Genomic DNA, 17,568 nt, shown 5'->3' with positions numbered 1-17,568 from the left:
GGCAAGAAGATTAGTGAATGGAACAAATGCGTGCTCTTACGAAGAAAGGCTTAAGTTTTGAAAATTACATGTCTGGAGACTAGGCACCAGCGAGGTGATCTGATAGAGGTGTATAAGACCTTGAATGGTTTGAGCATGCTCAATGCTGATGTTATTCTTCCTGTCGCTCAGAATAATCACCTGACAGGGCATAAATTGAAATTGAGGAAAGACAGATGTAGGATAGCGTGCGGAAATTTGACTTTAGTCAGCGGGTGGTTGGTTGGTGGAACAGACTTCCATCCCTTGTCGTGGAAGTTGATAGCCTAAATAAGTTTAAGGCTCAGCTGGACAGGTATTTTGAACGAACAGAGGGGTGAAGTGGAAGTGGTTTTTTTTTTTTTTTTTTTTTTTGGCTGATGCTGCATAAGCTTGCTTTCTTGCATCAAATGCCTCTACTAATGCTAAATGCTAATGCTAAAAATCTGCAACAATATAGAAAGCGTAAAGATGGCAATACAAAAACTCATCAAAACCCTAGATATAAACAAAATTCCCAACCGATACAGTAGGTATCACATAAAAACTGCTATATATACGCAAATATTGGAACACACCACCACCCCAATGTAGACCCACATATATTCATCAAAAACCTCCAAAAATAAAATAGTATTTACTCAGAAAAAGTATCCCCAAGTTTATAAGGTTTATTCCACTCAGACGAGGCTCATCGCCTGACTGCACTACAACCTATTGCCAAATTTAACCCCCCCCATAGTAAGAGGCTGTATATATATATATATATAGATAGCTTTACCTCTGGACAAATATGTGCTTTTACGCCTTAGAAAAGCGGTACCGGCAGAGTCCGAGGTAAGGCACAAAAACGCATGTAAAAATAATGTTAATACAGTAAACCCCCGCTATTCGTGGTATCTGTATTTGCGGTTTCGCGTATTCGCGGTCGCTGATTTAATATAAAAAGGAAACCTAAAAAATGTGAATTTTAAAGTGCCGTGAATATTTTCCGCCATAAAAAAAAATTGGGCGTGGATAAAATTATCTTTCCTGGTCAAAACAACGCTCAGTGGGTGTGGGGAGAGGGGTGACAAAATCGCGAGCGTGGATGTTTCTCGCTAATCCTTGTTCAGTATGTGTTATGCGCTTGTCATGGAAGGTTTCGTCGTTTGGTTTTAATTTATTTGCTTATAAATTGAATAAATTTATAAATTGATATTCTTACAAAAGTGATAAATGTACCATTTTTCAGTGTAAAACAGACTTTTTCGAGTTTGTTAATGGAAGAAAGTGACTTTATTTGGACAAGTTGTTTCTAACCCATACAAAAATATGGCTACGAATAACAAGGGAATGTGAAATGTGAAAATATCAAAGAAGGTGATGACATTAGTGAATAAAATAGAGTTATTAGACACAATTTGTAATGGTGAAAATGTCTCCTCAGTGGCAAAACATTATAAAATCAATGAGTGAACGGTACGATCAATCAAAAAATCGGAAGAAAAAATCCGCCGTAGTGTCCGTGAAAACGCGCTAATTGCTTAAAAAATTTGCTCTGTAACTCGTGATGTTAAATTAAAAAAAATGGAAAAAGCTTTAAATCTGTGGATAGAAGACCGAACTCAATATAAAATTCTGTTAAGTTCACTCATCATTCGTGAAAAAGCAAAACTCCTTTATCAACACTTTAGCAAAACTCGTGATAACACTGGCGGGATAAGTTTTTTTTGCTAGCAAAGGCACTGGTTTGAAAGATTTGTTTGAAATTTCTAATAAATATTACATTTAATATTAAATTGTTTCTTATTTTCATTTCATTGCCATATGCTTGCATTTCACTATGTACTGTTTATGTACATAGTCATATTATGAAGGTACATATAATACATACGTAGACAAAATTTTAGACTAGTTTTTCTTATATACACCTAATTCTGTTTTTACACGATAGATACGTTCCTGAAAAATACGTGTAAAAAAAATTCGTGTAAAAAAAGACATTGTATTTATGGAAGAAAAGAAGATTGGTTCTGGATCTAAAAAAATCAGTAAAAATAATTAAAAAAAAACACATAAAAATATTCATTTTAAGCTTATTATTTTATTTAAACAAAATACACATGTAATAATATGTAATTAAAATGTATTAAAATAAATTTGTATGCATATGAAATGAAAAAAAAATTCTTTATGAACAAAAAAAATCTGTTTTACACATAACAAGATTTTATACATTTTCACTTTCTGATAATAAACGGCGCATATGTTTGCGTACGACTGGAATATCACTGCCATCACTAGAAATGTTGTGGACATCGTCTTCTTCCTCTATTAATGAAATTCTTTCTGTGATCTCTTGAGCAAAATCAGCACGAGTCTCCTCTGGTGCTGATGTTTCACCGGTTTTACGAACGAATTCAGTTATTAATCGTTGTGTTCGTGTTTTGGTTAGGCCGTTATATAATTCTCTGTAAGAGGCTGTCAACAACTTCAGTTCACGTTGAAACTTCCCAGCGCGTTCCTCATTAGGATCATTTTTGACAAAATGATTACCTAATTTTCTGGCCAGTTCCAGACCTTCTTTTATTAAATCTGCATTTAGAACAGGATCATTTTCTTCATTATCACTACGTTCTGTGGGATAAGGAGTCCCAAGGACAACCTCTAATATTTCATCTTCGCTTAGGGCTTTGTCGGTTAACAATTCATCAATATCTTCAAACGATAAATCATCGAATCCTTCTCCACCAATTTTGTGTGCCATTGTAATGATGTTGGGAAATTCGGTCGTATTAGGGATGATGGGATCTTTGCTTTTTACACATTGTGGCCAAACCGCTTTCCAACACGCATTTAAAGTTGCTGGTTTTAATTCAGTTAACGCTAATCCAACTTGATTGATACAATCCATAATTGAGAATTTCTTCCACACATCAATGATTGTTAGTGTTTCATCATTCAGTTTGTCCAAAACGTGTTGGAATGTTCGTTTTACGTAGTATGTTTTAATTGTCGCAATTATACCTTGGTCTAGCGGTAGTATTAGGTGGCAGAAATAAAATTTGTATGTTTGGGTGTTCCAAGACAGGATGGCCGGGTGCATTGTCAAGAATCAGAAGAACTTTAAATTCGAGACCTTTCAAATTCATATAACGTCTGACTTCTGGGACGAAACATTTGTTGAACCATTCTGTAAAAATAGTAGTGGTCACCCAGGCCTTCTTGTTTGCCATCCAGTGAACAGGCAGTTTATTGATATCTACACCTTTCATTGAACGTGGGTTTAGGGCTCGATTTACCAGCAGTGGTTTCAACATACGATCTCCTGAAGTGTTGGAGGAAAATAATAAGGTCACGCGATCCTTAGCTACCTTAAAACCACCAGCAGTTTTCTGCGATTTGGCTACATACGTTCTGTTGCATTCGTTTCCAGAAGAAACCAGTTTCATCTGCATTCCACACTTGATCAGGAGTGTATCCTCCATCTTCAATAATTTTTGCAAGTTCCTGCTGGACTACTTTAGCAGCCGATTCATCTGCAGATGCAGTTTCACCTTTAATTTTTATATTATGAAGAGCATTCCTTTTAAGAAACCCTGTCATCCAACCTGTACTCGCAGAAAATTCATACTTTCTGTTTAACTGAGATGAAATGCTTGGCTCCTTTTCTTTAATCTGTCTGTAAATTCTTAGTGCTGTTTGCTTGATGGCATTTCCATCTACTGGTACTCTTTTTTTGTGACTGATCTTCTATCCATATTACCAGAGCCTTTTCCATTTTTTCCTTGACAATATCTCTTGTATATGATGATGAATTAACATTTACTTTTGTTTCAGAACATACTGACTTCCGAATTGCAGCTTCATTTTTCTTAATAGTTCTTACGGTAGCTTCATGTACACCAAAATGCTTTCCTAGAGACGTAGCCACTTGTCCAGTTGCAAGACGATCTAAAATTTGAATTTTAAGTTCCAAAGAAATCGTTTTCCTTTTCATTTTGGTAATAGGCGAATTATTCGACATTGTATAAGGGCTACCGAAAAATATCTCAGTTATAATTAATAAAAAAAGGTATGAAAAATTTGTAAACTTACAATTTATTGACTATTGGCAAAATTAATAAATTTATATGTGCACAAATTTCACTAAAGATTCTTTCACTTTGAAATAGAGCTTACTACTACATGTCTTCCAAAGGTACAATGCACGAATACCGTAAATGTGCACCAAATTCAATAAAAATGTTGATGATTCATAGATACCTAGACGTACACATTGGTAAGCAAAAGCACCCGTTTCAAAACGCACACACTAGCTGTTATCCATTCCATTGGTGTGTGTAATATAGAAATGATACTAATATGCCACAAATAAAAAAAAAATTCTTACAATTTAGGCAAAAAAAAATTCACAGAAATCGTGTTAAATCAAAATGACTCGTGTAAAAAGAGAATGAAATATTTATTTTGAATTTGTGTTAAATCAAATTCGTGTAAACAAAGTTCGTGCAAAAACAGAATTAGGTGTATTTCATACTTTGGAATGGAACCCCTTTATTACTATGGGAGCCATAACTCACTATTCGCGACATTTGTCAGGAACGTAACCCCCGCGAATAGCGGGGGTTTACCGTACACATGTAAATAAAAGATTTTAATCCACATGTTAACACAACCCATATAAAGTTTACAGAAAATCATTGATCTAACAACAAACCTCCACGGCAGGCATTGGCCTGAGGCCAATGCACCATCAACACACAGGGTAACGTTAGTGCGACTGCGCTATAAAAATCGCTACCTATAAAACAAATAGAAGGCAGGAAATTTCTCCCTTTCTATTCTACGACCTCCACCGGAATACAGCATTAAGTAGGAATTTTACAATATTGGATACTTACCCGTTGGGCTTTGTGTACTCTATCACAGTTTGCTAAAGAGATCGTAAAAAATAAAAATTAAAACTAATTAATACTATAAATAGATATGCAAACAATAATTAAGAAATATAAAAAAAATTCAAAAACTTAAATCTAAGAACTAAAATTATAGAAGGAACTTTAGAAATTAAACAAAACAAAAGAAAAGAAAAGTAACTTAAAATAGCAAAACTGTGTTAGGTACAAAGAGAAACGAGCAAGTATGAGGCATTACATCGAAAGGGCTGTCAATCGACTCAAAGCCCCCGACGAAGAAGGGGATTGACGTCCACGTGATGGAATGCAAAAATATATTATAGTAATAAAATAGAAGTATACTGTTAATAATAACTAGTAATTACCTTTTGCTACAGATAAAAATTTTCATCAATAATTTGTCATGAAAATTCATTATCATTAAGCATTAAACTTCTAAACCTAATATGTATAGGCCATGCGGAATTAAGATGACCTAAATAAGGCTAGCTTAATAACCAGAATTGTATGAACACTAATGCCTATATGTTACCAATAATAGGTAACAATATATATATATATACTGTATATACAAATGTTTATATTCAGTGTATAGGGAACAGATGTTGACCTGTCAATTGTAATTACCATGGAAAAATTGAGAAGGCCAGTAAGGTGGAGATAACCAGAAATAAATTAATATAAAAAATAGAAATAATAATGAAGATAACAATGTTACCTAAAGTAGTGGGTCCTAAAGCTTTAACTACTTCTTCATAGGGTCGACAGCCAAAACCATAGGAGCCACAACAATAAGCAAGGGTCTCTGTTTCTGTTATGATGTATACATGCAAAATGTATAAATCATAGCCAGCCCGGGTCAACAGAGACCAAAAAGAAAAGATTCTTTTAAAAAAATTTATTTTTATTTTTTTTAATCTTTTTTTTTTTTTTTTTGTCTCTGTCGGGTCGGCTATGATTTATACATTTCTCATGTATAAATACACATATATATGTGTGTGTGTGTATATATATATATCTTTGTCATTCTGTAAATTAATTATTTTTATCAATATGAGATATATATATATAGTAGTCCATATATATTATATATAAATTTTGTAGAAATGTTATACAGTTAATTTTTTAATAATTCTTATTTTAATATTATAAATATGACTAATTGTGAACTTAAACAGAATTGAGTAGATTCATGTTGTCTGAGATGTGAGATATTGTAATTTCTTCTTGATTGGAGTGGTTGTTGTGAGATATAAGAATTTCCATACAATAAATATATATATATATATATATATATATTTTTTTTTTTTTTAAATTAAATAAAACATAAGCCAGTAGTATGGCAAAAACTGTAGAGCGAAAATTAACATAAAAATAACCAAATAAACGAACAAACGAAAAAGAAGAATAAAAATTAGACATAAATAATAGCCCAGAAACCCCTATGTAATTTTGAACTTTAAATGGTAGTGTGTGTGTGTATCTATATATATATTTAAATAATGGCTTAAAAGTTAAGATGTAATAACATAAAATAAGAAAAAATAAATAAATAATGATTGGCATTATTTTAAATTTTATATCGGTTTTATTAATTGGATTTAAAGTGCTAAATTATATAGCGGACATTTGGCTACTGTTTATGTCATATTACCTTTACTCCCCCACCCCGTTGGTTTATTTTTATTTTACGTTATTTTTATGTTAATTTTTGCTCTACAGTTTTTATTTTATATTGTTTTATTTTGAATTATTGGATATATATATATACACACACAGTGCTTTTTTTGTAAAAAAAAATAGGTGCCGGTACTCATTCTTTGCTATCAGGAAAAATTGAAAATTAAAAGGATATGAAAAGTACTCTAAATTTTCCCCCCTGATATTGTTACTTTAGTAGTAATGTTTTTAGAATAAGAACAACAAATTAAGTATCTTAACACAGTTTATTAAATTTATTATTCAAGTATATAAAAAAATAAGTAAACTGTGAGTAAAAGAATTAAAAATAAATTTCATAAAGTTTTTGTAGAATAATCCATATTTTAAGTTCTCATCCGACATGCTATGCCAAATTCTTTTCCTCCTCTTTGTGTGTCGGTTGCTGAATGACGTTTCCGAAGTTAGCCACAAATCGACATCGGGCGTCTCTGTAGCCAGGTGGGAAGGAGCAGTAGTGCGTATCACATGCTTCTTGATTAGACCGGGGTTCGAGCCCGTCACCACCAAATACGGAAGATACGGAAAGGTCGGAATGACCACCGCATATCCCAGAGCAATATGGCCTTAGTTGCTAATGCTCCTAAAAACCAAAACAACAACAACAAATCAACATATTGTGCTGGATTGAAGCGGGTCAGCGGTGGGCTTGCAGTTTTAAGAAACAGTAGCGAAGAAACTGTTTTTGCCATCAACGAAGCACTGGCGATCAGATTCATTTGTGAAAATCCTCGCTCACATTCACTCGGTGAAATTGGTATTGTACTCAGAGCATTCATCAAATGCTTCAATTCTTCCGAAACCTTCTTACCAATTAGGTATCCACGAATTGCATTTAACTGTAATTGACAATTTTCTAACTTCATTTTCACCAAATGCCAACAATTCATAATTAGAAGGATTAATACCTTCGTTGTCCTCTTCTTGTCATCAGTATTGTCACTAGTTCTTAAATTTTAAATTTTTTTTTTCTTTTCTTTTTCTTTCTTTCTTTTTTTTTTGAACTGTCCAAAATATCTGTGTCATTTGGATATTTAGGTGCTGTGACCATGTAAACAGAGATAAAGAAAATTTACAGAAAAAATGTGGATAACGCACTTCCGTGAAACAACAGATGATTATTTGTCGCTGTAAAGAAAATCACTTTTATAATTCTTGAACGGGGTGCTGCTTATAGTTAATTCACAGCGGTGTCCAACGTACGGCCCACGAGGATAGTGAACTAACAGCATTTTAAATTTTGTTAATTATCAAAAACATTTTCTAATTAAATGTTTTGTTCAGTAAATGTAATTGTGTATTGTACTTAATAATTTTTGAATATTTTCAATTTTACTCGCAACAAGATATCGAAAATGTAACACACTAAAGAAATCTAACTTCCAATTTTTTTGAATATGGTCCCTGTACCGGAAAAGGTTGGACACCACTGGAAGGTGGGCCAAGCCCAGTGGGAATATACCTTGATCTGCTCACTCTTGACCAGCGCGACTTCTCCATGTGGGACAGGTGGTCGGATAGGTTTTACCAGGTACCACTAAGTTGTAGAATGCTAATCCCTTTAGCTCTCTTAATTCGCAGAGCAGCACTAATTGCCTGAAGGCCAGAAAAGTGAACAGGGTGTACCACGTTAATTCTCTCCTAATCCGTTCACTATTGTTGAGCAAAGAAAATTTTCTTCACTCAACGGAAACTATTTTAAATGTAACTTCCGAGGGGAATTCAGAATAATTAAACAGAGGTCAGGCTGAGTAATTTAGAATCATAAAAACGGTTATACAGTTTTATATAGAAAAAATCTTAACAATTGACAGTAAAAAATGCAAATTTAGATAAATCATTTTAAGCTTATTTGAATAGTAGGTAAACATGTGAAAAAAATTTACAGAATATTACAAATTTCAAAGTGCATTGCATCCAAATGTCACATGTCACTGTTAATAAAGGTGCCGGTAAGCCGTACTGTCCCAAAAAAAGCAATGTGTGTATATATATATATACATATATATATATATATATATATATATATACACACACACACACACATTTGTAAAAATTTCATATATGTAAATTACTTTCAGCAAAACTTAGAACAGTAAGAACTGTATCATATAAGCTCTTAATGGGTTTTTTTTTTTTAGCCAGGAATTATTAGAAATGATGAAGGCGACCAAAGATATAAAAGATCAATCTAGTTTTGAGAAGTTATCTTCTAAATATGACAGTGTTTATTTTAATTCTGTAAGTTTTGTTAAAAATATTTTTTATACTTATTGAGTTTGATGCTTCTTAGAAAATATGAAATAAAAGTATACATATACTAATTTTCCACTGGCCACTAGAAAAATACATCTTCAGAGAACAATAAAATATTGTTTTTTGAAACTGTTTGAGCAGTCCTACAACTGTGCAGTAACAATCCTGGTATGCTTATATGTATTTAAATGTTCCATTTTTAGATGATATATTTACTCACCTATATATATATATTTTTATTTATTATTTTTTTTTTTAATGTGCCAAAATGATCATAAGCAATTCTTAATGTGATCATTGAGAATAAATTAATTAAAAAGCAGTGTAGCTTCAGTTTTTCCATTGAGACATTACAAGATGGCCATTTTCATTTCTTGATATTATTCTGTTCTCTATATGACAAAGGAATTCACGTCGTTTTGAGTAATATATCTTAATTACTGTATGGTGGTTGTTAGATGCCATCTCATTACATTGTCTGAAATAAAAGGTTCTGCAGCATGGAGCCAGTGAGTGTTGCTAAAATGAGTACAGGTCTGGAGGCCTCATTTTAGGAAGGATGTTGATTTGCTTGATTGTGTACAGAGAAGGGCAACAAGATTGGTGAGGGGAATGAAGGGATCCTCTTACCAAGAGAGGCTAAAGTTCTGTAAATTGCAGTGGCTGGAGACTAGGCACCTGTGCGGTGATCTGATTGAGGTGTATAAGGCCTTGAATGGGTTGAGCACGCTAAATTCTGATGGGATCCTTCCACTTGTTCAGATTACAAACCTAAGGGGGCATAAATTCAAATTAAGAAATGACAGATGTAGAATAGATGTGTGGAAATTTGCCTTTAGCCAGCGGGTGGTTAAATCCACAACGACAAACTTCCATTTGTCGTTGTGGAAGTTGATACGTTGAATAAATTTAAGGAGGAACTGGACAGGCATTTGGAGATGGTGTGTTTTTTTTTTTTTTTGGCTGATGCTGCATAAGCTCATACACTTGCTTTCTTGCATCACATGCCACTACTACTACTATTATACTGTTTTCTTCAAATTATTTTTGTTTTATGATTTCATTTTCTTTCATCTGTCTATCTAACAAAAGATATTTTAAGGGTTATTCCAAAAGTAATTCACGCTGCACGTGTTTCTCACTCCCCACAACTGAAATTTATCAGGATAATAAATTTAGCTTCAGGCAGAGTTCCTGCATTGAATGTTTGTGTAGAGGCTTTTAGATGGCGATGTTGCTTTCGATCAGATTATAGTTTCACATCAAAGATCTTTTATCAAAATTGAAACTTTATATGGTCGAATGCTGTTTGAGTTGTGGTGGGAAGTATGCAGTGAGTGAACAATAGATTATGGCACAATTTCACATTGGTCAGAAAGGTTTCGTAAAGGCCAAACCAGATAAGCAGTGCTCAGGAGACCGAGAACATCTACAGACAAATACATTGGCAGTCATTATTACCATTTTATAGGAAGACAGATATATGACCTGTGAAGAAATAGACAATGAATCTGGAATACTGAAATTCTCTCCACTGAATTTTTACTGCGACATTACAAATATGAAAAGTCACTTGGCACCTGAGGCCACCCCAGGTGCCAAGCAATTGTGATGAAGTGTCTTTTCCAGTAAATTAGTGTGCTTTCTTGGTGAAATAAAATCGTTTCCTTATTTTCAGCGTTACATTAACACTCAATTCATTCAGTAACGAAAACACTTTACTAGATCAGAAGGAAAAGTAACATTCTTTCTTTCTTCCTTTTCTTAATTTTTTTGTTTTATTAGTAACCCACTACCACTTGGTCACAAAGGTGGCACTGCTCCTACCCCTACATGGCGGGGCCGGTAACCTGGAGGGCAAAAGCTTTCCCTTCCAGGGCAAAATGGAGCCAACAGTTCCTAGAACCCAGAATGTTTCCCTGAACACGTCAGGATGTGTCATCACTGAATGGGACCTCATGAACATGTCAGATGACGAGCTAAAACAAGAACTGCACGATCAAGGAGAGATCAATGTCAGAAGAATGACAAAAAAAGACGACAAGCTAGTTCATACTCAGAACATAATACAGTAGACTCTTGATTTTCTGGGATAGATAGTAAAAAACAAATCCCGGATAATCGATTTCCCGGTTAATCTAAAAATACAGAAGTCCCCGACATATGTAAGAGATGCGTTCCAGGACTTCTTACTTCGTTGAGTTTTACGTAACTCGGGAATGAGTAATAACATATTGCTACTACATTATTATTGACAAATCTGAATTCAGTGCGATACTTGATTATTAGTTTAATTTTCTGATCCAACTCTATCTCTTTCCTTTTCTTGGTAGATTTACTAGTACCACTGTTGCTTATTCTCTTAGTTGGTACCATAACAGTCAAAATAAACTTTCTGTAAAAAACTTCACACACAGGGTTAATGCGAAAACTCACTATTATCATCCTGCGTGAGCTCACATTTTACTAGAGCACGTTTCTGGAGGTCACTACCAAAAAATAATAAAAACAATTTGCACTTTCCGTGTTATTGGGGTTTTCTATTCATGCATCTAAATATAAACAATAGTAAATTCATCTTATTGCATTTGCAAAAATACCGATAACTGCAATTCTGTGGATTTTTACGTTATTATGGTGAAATGTGTGTTCCCTTCACTGAAATCTTCAGTCATATAAAAAAAAAACCATAAATGAATTGTAAGAATCTTCTCTTCTTTCCTATTTTTTTGCTTGTTACTCCGTATCTCACTTGCGCAATTTGTGCATGCCACGATCGTCATTATTGATTGCTTATTTTATTTATTTATTATTTATTTTTTTTGTTTTAAATTTTACAATCCTAAAAAAAAAAAAAAATAAATAAATTGAGTAAAAAAAATTTGCGTAAGTCGGGGACTAACTGTATCAAAAAATGTTCAGCAACCTACATAAAAAATATGACGATACATAAAAAACGAAAAAACTTATCACGTACTACTCACTTCCTTTTATTTTTTGCGATGTCGATATTAAATCTAATAGCATCCCTTTATTTTTTACGATGTTGTGTATGGTTTGGTCACCAACATTACAATGGTTCTTTAAAGGTTTAACGTTGCACCGTTTTCAAACTTTTGAATAATTTCAAGTTTTTGTTTAACTGAAAGCACAACTCCTTTGTGTTTACCCATCATTTTCATGATTTCTAAACAAAAAAATATATATATTTACTATAAAAAAAATTTCTACATTCCTGACATAAATAACAAAACAAAATTTGTCTTTTTGTGGTGCAACGAAACACAACGATCGACGTGACCCACTAAAACAAAACATGTGGTCTCTTTTTTTGAGTGGTGGGTGTGAAGACAGCAGGGGTTGAGATAATAGGTACATTAATCTCCCAATTCTTGGGAGATTAATGTACCTATTAATGATTAATGTACGCCACTTCTTGTCACTTATTGACGACTTGCAAAACATTTGTTTATACTTATTCTAGTTATTACTTGGATTTTATGATTTTTGGTTGGTTTTTTTTTTTTTTTTTTAAATTTGGAGTCTTGAAGTGTCCTGGTTAATCCGATCCCGGTAAATCGAGAGTCTGCTGTACTCACTTTCGATAACCCTAAACCACCAACAGTGATCAAATCATGTTATCTTAATTTCTGTGTTAGAATTTTTTGGAATTTAGTATATTCCAAACCCCTTATGCTGCTACAAGTTCCAGAATTTTGGGCACTCACAGACAGTCTGCAGAGGAGCAGCTGCCTGTGGATCCACTGTGCACACAAACACCAAACTACAGAGAGGCACATCCAGTGTTTTCTAAGGAGTATTCCCTTTGGAAACATGAACAACACATACAGCAATATGAAATTGAACACAATGTCACCTATCAGGAGGCCAAGAAATCTTTTCTAGTCCTGAATACTAATAAACCAACCTATGCTCAAGCAACAAAAAGACATATCAATTGCAACCCAAACGGTGGTAACCATACCACCAAGCAAATCGCTATCTCAGTGGGCAAGGTCAGTATTGGCCACTGTATCAGTAAATCAAACAACTAGCAAAGTAAAGCCATAAATACTTCAATTAGTGTACAGCAGATGCCTCCCCACAGTAAAACACTAAAGTAACTACTAGTCCTGATGCAAACCAAACAGATTGCATGGACTTAGAAGATAGCTCACAGCAAGATGAGCACATACTAGAACTTTTCACTGACGAGGATATGACACTGGAAAACCATACTTTCCAAAGAAGGGGAAAGGAAAACCTGAGCGAAACAAACCATCAGCCCGTCAAAAACAAATCGAGGGTTCTACTAAATCCAAATATGATCTCATCGCTTTCTTCCTTTAGGAAACCAACCTAACCCCCATATAACTATTTCTCTCCAGAACTATATAATTCATCAGCAAGTTCGTATTGTACACAACCCTAACAATCTGGCTGATGTAGATGTGGCATTGATAATCAACGCTCGAATACCCTCCAAACCACTCCCATTAAAAACAAACCTTGAGGCAGTTGCAGTGCGAGTAAACATTAATTTTGACTTGACTATCGTCTCGCTATACTTGCCTCCTAATCAAAAAATAAGCTACCTAGAAGAACTAGTGGTACAACTTCCTCAACTCTACTTCATCCTAGGGGACCTCAATAGTCGTCATCCGTTATATCGGGAAACAAAAATATGGAAAAACAAGGACAAATTATAGAAAAGTTACTTCACCAGCACAATTTGATTACTCTCAATAATGGCACACACACATGTGCATTTACCTCCAGGATCTACTTCAGCTATTGATGTCTCTCTATGCTCAGCATCCATATATCCTCTATTTGTCTATTTGGATGGACTATTCATAGCAATCCATTAGGTAGTGACCATTACCCGATGATATGCTGGATTGATACAAACATCCCCCATTTTTCTACAGAACAATGGAACATTTTTTAAAGCAAAATGGGATATATACAAACAATTAGCAATACTGTAAGAAAAGCAGATCCAGCAAACCATCCATTAACTTGGCCACAGAATATATATTTAACCAAATACTACAAGCAGCAGACCAAGCAATTTCAAAGCAATCCAACAAAATATCAGCATGCTCAAAATATTGGTGGAATAATGAATGCAGCTTCGCTTGAAATAAAAGAACAAAGCATAGAACATCTTCAGGAAGTTTCCAACAACTGCAAATCTCATCTGCTTTGAACAGGCTTGGGCAAAACAAAATGTATTAGAAAGACTAGCAAAAGGGAAGCATGAAGACGTTTCACCTCCACGATTACATGAACTACAAAAACACACACGATATGGGCCAAACTATGACGTATGTACTCAAAACATCCATGCATCAACCTTCCCATACTAACTGTAAACGGTTGTGATATTACAACACCAGTGAAGATTGCAAATGAATTGGGCAAATCGTTCATGAAAATCTTAGCCACGACATCTTAAACACCTCATTTTCAGGTACACAAGACACAAGCTGAGAAGCATTTCATACATGTATGCAGTACTGCATACAAACTCCCTTTCACAATGACAGAATTGCACCATGCTTCCACCACCAAACTCAGTGTAGCAGTAAGCTGTGCTATCACTACATCATGATAGCACAGCTTACTGAATCAGCCCTTAAGACATTGTTACTTTTTTATAATAGAATTTTCAAAGAGAATACCTTTCCGGACAAATGGCATCACGCTTATGTTTTGGCATTTCCAAAACTAAGAAAGGATCCTACAAATCCACAACGTCACTGACCTATTGCACTCACCAGCTGTATGAACAAGGTCCTGGAAAAAATGATCAGTGCCCACCTAACCTTGTTTTTAGTCCAAAACAACCTTCTTAACCCGGTACAAGGCTGTTTCTGTGAAAGCAGATCCACTCTTGATTTACTGATCATGGCAGAAATAAACATCCGTGATGCTTTTGTATGAAAAGAACACCATGTCATGGTTCTTTTTGACATAGAAAAAGCGTTTGACACAGCTTAGAGTGTTTACAAAGTTGGAGTGTTGGGGTCTTTGCTGTTTTCCTTTGCACCCTTTGCCAAGGATATCTTGTAATCTGCCTTGGCTTGCCTAACCGCCTTTGTGACTTGATTGCAGGCTAGTTTATACCTACCATAAGCATCTGTATCACATGATAATTTAAATGCATCCTATGCATTTTTCGTCTCTGCCAGAAGTCTCATCAGTTCATCTGACATCTATTTAGGTTTAATAGTAATAGTAATTGTGGCATATGATACAAGAAAGCAAGCATATGAGCTCATGTAGCATTAGCCAAAAAAAAAAAAAAAAATTCACACAACCATTCCCTCTAAATGTTTATCCAGTTCCTCCTTAAATTTATTTAACCTATCATCTTCCATCTTAAATTTATTTAAATTCTTATTCATTCTTAAATTTATTTAACCTATCATCTACCAGTACAGCCGACCGGGCTAGCCGGGTGGGTAAAGTGCCTACCTAGCAACCCAAAGGTCGCGGGTTCGATTCCCTCCTCGGGCTTGGATCAAAGTACTGCAAAAACCTTGGGAGGTGCATTATGGCCACAGAAGCCTATGCGCCAACAACTACCAACAAAAAAAAAAAAAAAAAATCTACCAGTACTTCAGAATCATAAAATTTATTTACTATGCTCATAGTATTATTGGCGTACATGCAAGTTTGCATGCACTTATTCTTCCTCTTACTGTGTTAGTTACTCTGACACAGCCCATGTATTTCCTTGTTCCAAGATGACTGACAGAATGCCTTGAAATCCTTGTTACCTTGCTTTCAGGACTGTTCCATGTTCTGTTCCAAGCAGGAATCACTTTCTCCTTTGCCTGCAGCTGTTAATCTATTAGTCTGCATATCCTCCCAAGACAGCAGTGTTCTGACCTATCTAACACTCCCTCAAGTGCACCTCCGTAGCCAGGTGGGAAGGAGCAGCAGTGCGTAGCACACGCTTCTTGATTAGACCGGGGTTCGAGCCCGTCACCACCAAATACGGAGGATGCGGAAAGGTCAGGGAATGACCACCGCATATTCCCGGAGCAATATGGCCTTAGTTGCTAATGCTCCTAAAAAAAAAAAAAAAATTGCCTCAAGTGCATCAGCAAATATTATCTTGCACCCTTTTTATTTAAGTGTATCCCATACCTGTAGAAGCAGTCTCTCCTGTTAACAAAAGTAGATCATGCTTAGAAAAATTCTTCCCCATGAGCCTCATACAATCTCTCTAAGGCCAAATTGATTGAGAAGGCTCTCTTTATGTACTCCCTCCTATCGTGTCTGGGTAGAATTGTCGACACTTTCAAATTTCATCCTAACTTGTGACTTTTTCTTGCCATTTCCCTTTGCTTTTAAGTAAGTCTTCAGATCTCTTACTTTGATGTCATTAGTACCAATATGTAAAATAATATCACCTTGTGTGCCCTTAAAAGATGTGCGCTCTACAACATCAACTTTTGCACTCTGGCAGGCATACCCTGGTCCTATTCCACTTATCTTTATGGTCCTGATATGGTCTTTGCAATTATGATCTGTTCCCCAATCTCAAGGAACCCCTGTGTGGACAAAGATTTCTGTTTTTGGAAGCATTGAGTATGGCTATGTCCCAACACATCAGACAACTTCAGCAGTCACTTAAATGTCATTCAAAAATTACTCAAACATGGGGAAGCAGTCATGATGCGTGTAGGTGACCATATTGTAGGTTTTTGATGTAAATTATTTATAAAATAAATTCATTTTAAGTTAACTGGATTTGTATGTTACTTTTTGGATAGCCCTCTCGGTTGTACAGAATTTAATGCAGCACTGTTATCACAGATTGAATTAATTATAATGCATCATTCTGTGATTGTGTTAAACACAGAAAAATACAGATATCATCAGATGTCCATGGGTAAGAATGGTCATCCAAGCATCTTATATTGCATTGTTAATAAATAAGGTGTGATAAATAAATAATAGATATTATTTATTTTTGTTAAATAACACTTTATTCAGTTATTTGATTGGATTGACTGGTTTGGTTGGATATTACATACACTATCCTTCAAGTCCTTGTGACAGTCAAGTGGTTTTGCCACTTGTTACTAATTTGGAGAAATCTAGGTTTTTGACCCCATCAATGACTGGAGAAATTTCTAAAGATGTCTTTAGAAATGTCTTCAATTGGGGTTGTAGTTAGCCAATCTCAGGAAGAAGAAATAGGGTTTTCCTGTGAGCAATTCTGGATTTTTTTTCCATACAATTTGCAAATTATCCCTTCAACATACTTAATACATATCAGAACAATACAGACTCAGTTACCCTCCAGAAAGTATCTGGATGCACATCAGTTTTATACTGATGTTATTGCCACTCACCCTAATGGCATATTGGTCCACCTTTGTCTACTGTGTCGTACCCCACCCTCCTGTCTATGCTTTTTGCCAACAAACAATAGACTGTAGCTGGTATAGTCTTCTATTCTTCCTGTGGAGCAGTGACCAACTGAGCTATCAATGTGGGATATGTTGGTTGGGCCCTTACCTGACATTTCAGTCCATCCCATAGGCATTCATATAGTTCAAATTGAGACCCTATCAGGCCATTCCAGCCTTTGTACATTTGTGTTCGTAAACCATTCTCAAATAGCATCAGTGGTAAAATAAATAAATTCATT

The 17,568-nt window shown here is 34.9% G+C and overlaps 1 protein-coding gene across 5 annotated transcripts in view; it reads left to right on the top strand.

The window, feature by feature from the left end:
• LOC150084061 (protein deacetylase HDAC6-like) overlaps nucleotides 1-17,568 on the top strand; it is a 463,437-nt gene that overhangs the window by 97,225 nt on the left and 348,644 nt on the right. For all 5 annotated transcript variants that reach the window (XM_090375877.1, XM_090375876.1, XM_090375878.1 and 2 more), the window contains one exon: nucleotides 8,780-8,879. In XM_090375877.1, coding sequence (XP_090232003.1) covers nucleotides 8,780-8,879 — 100 coding nt within the window. The remainder of the gene's footprint in view (nucleotides 1-8,779; nucleotides 8,880-17,568) is intronic.

This window comes from Mastigoproctus giganteus, chromosome 6 (assembly GCF_048544385.1).
Source record: "Mastigoproctus giganteus isolate SK-2022 chromosome 6, ASM4854438v1, whole genome shotgun sequence".
NCBI classification, from domain to species: Eukaryota; Metazoa; Arthropoda; class Arachnida; order Uropygi; family Thelyphonidae; genus Mastigoproctus; species Mastigoproctus giganteus.
The sequence above is the reverse complement of the archived record's forward strand: the minus strand, read 5'-3'. Positions and strand labels throughout refer to the sequence as shown.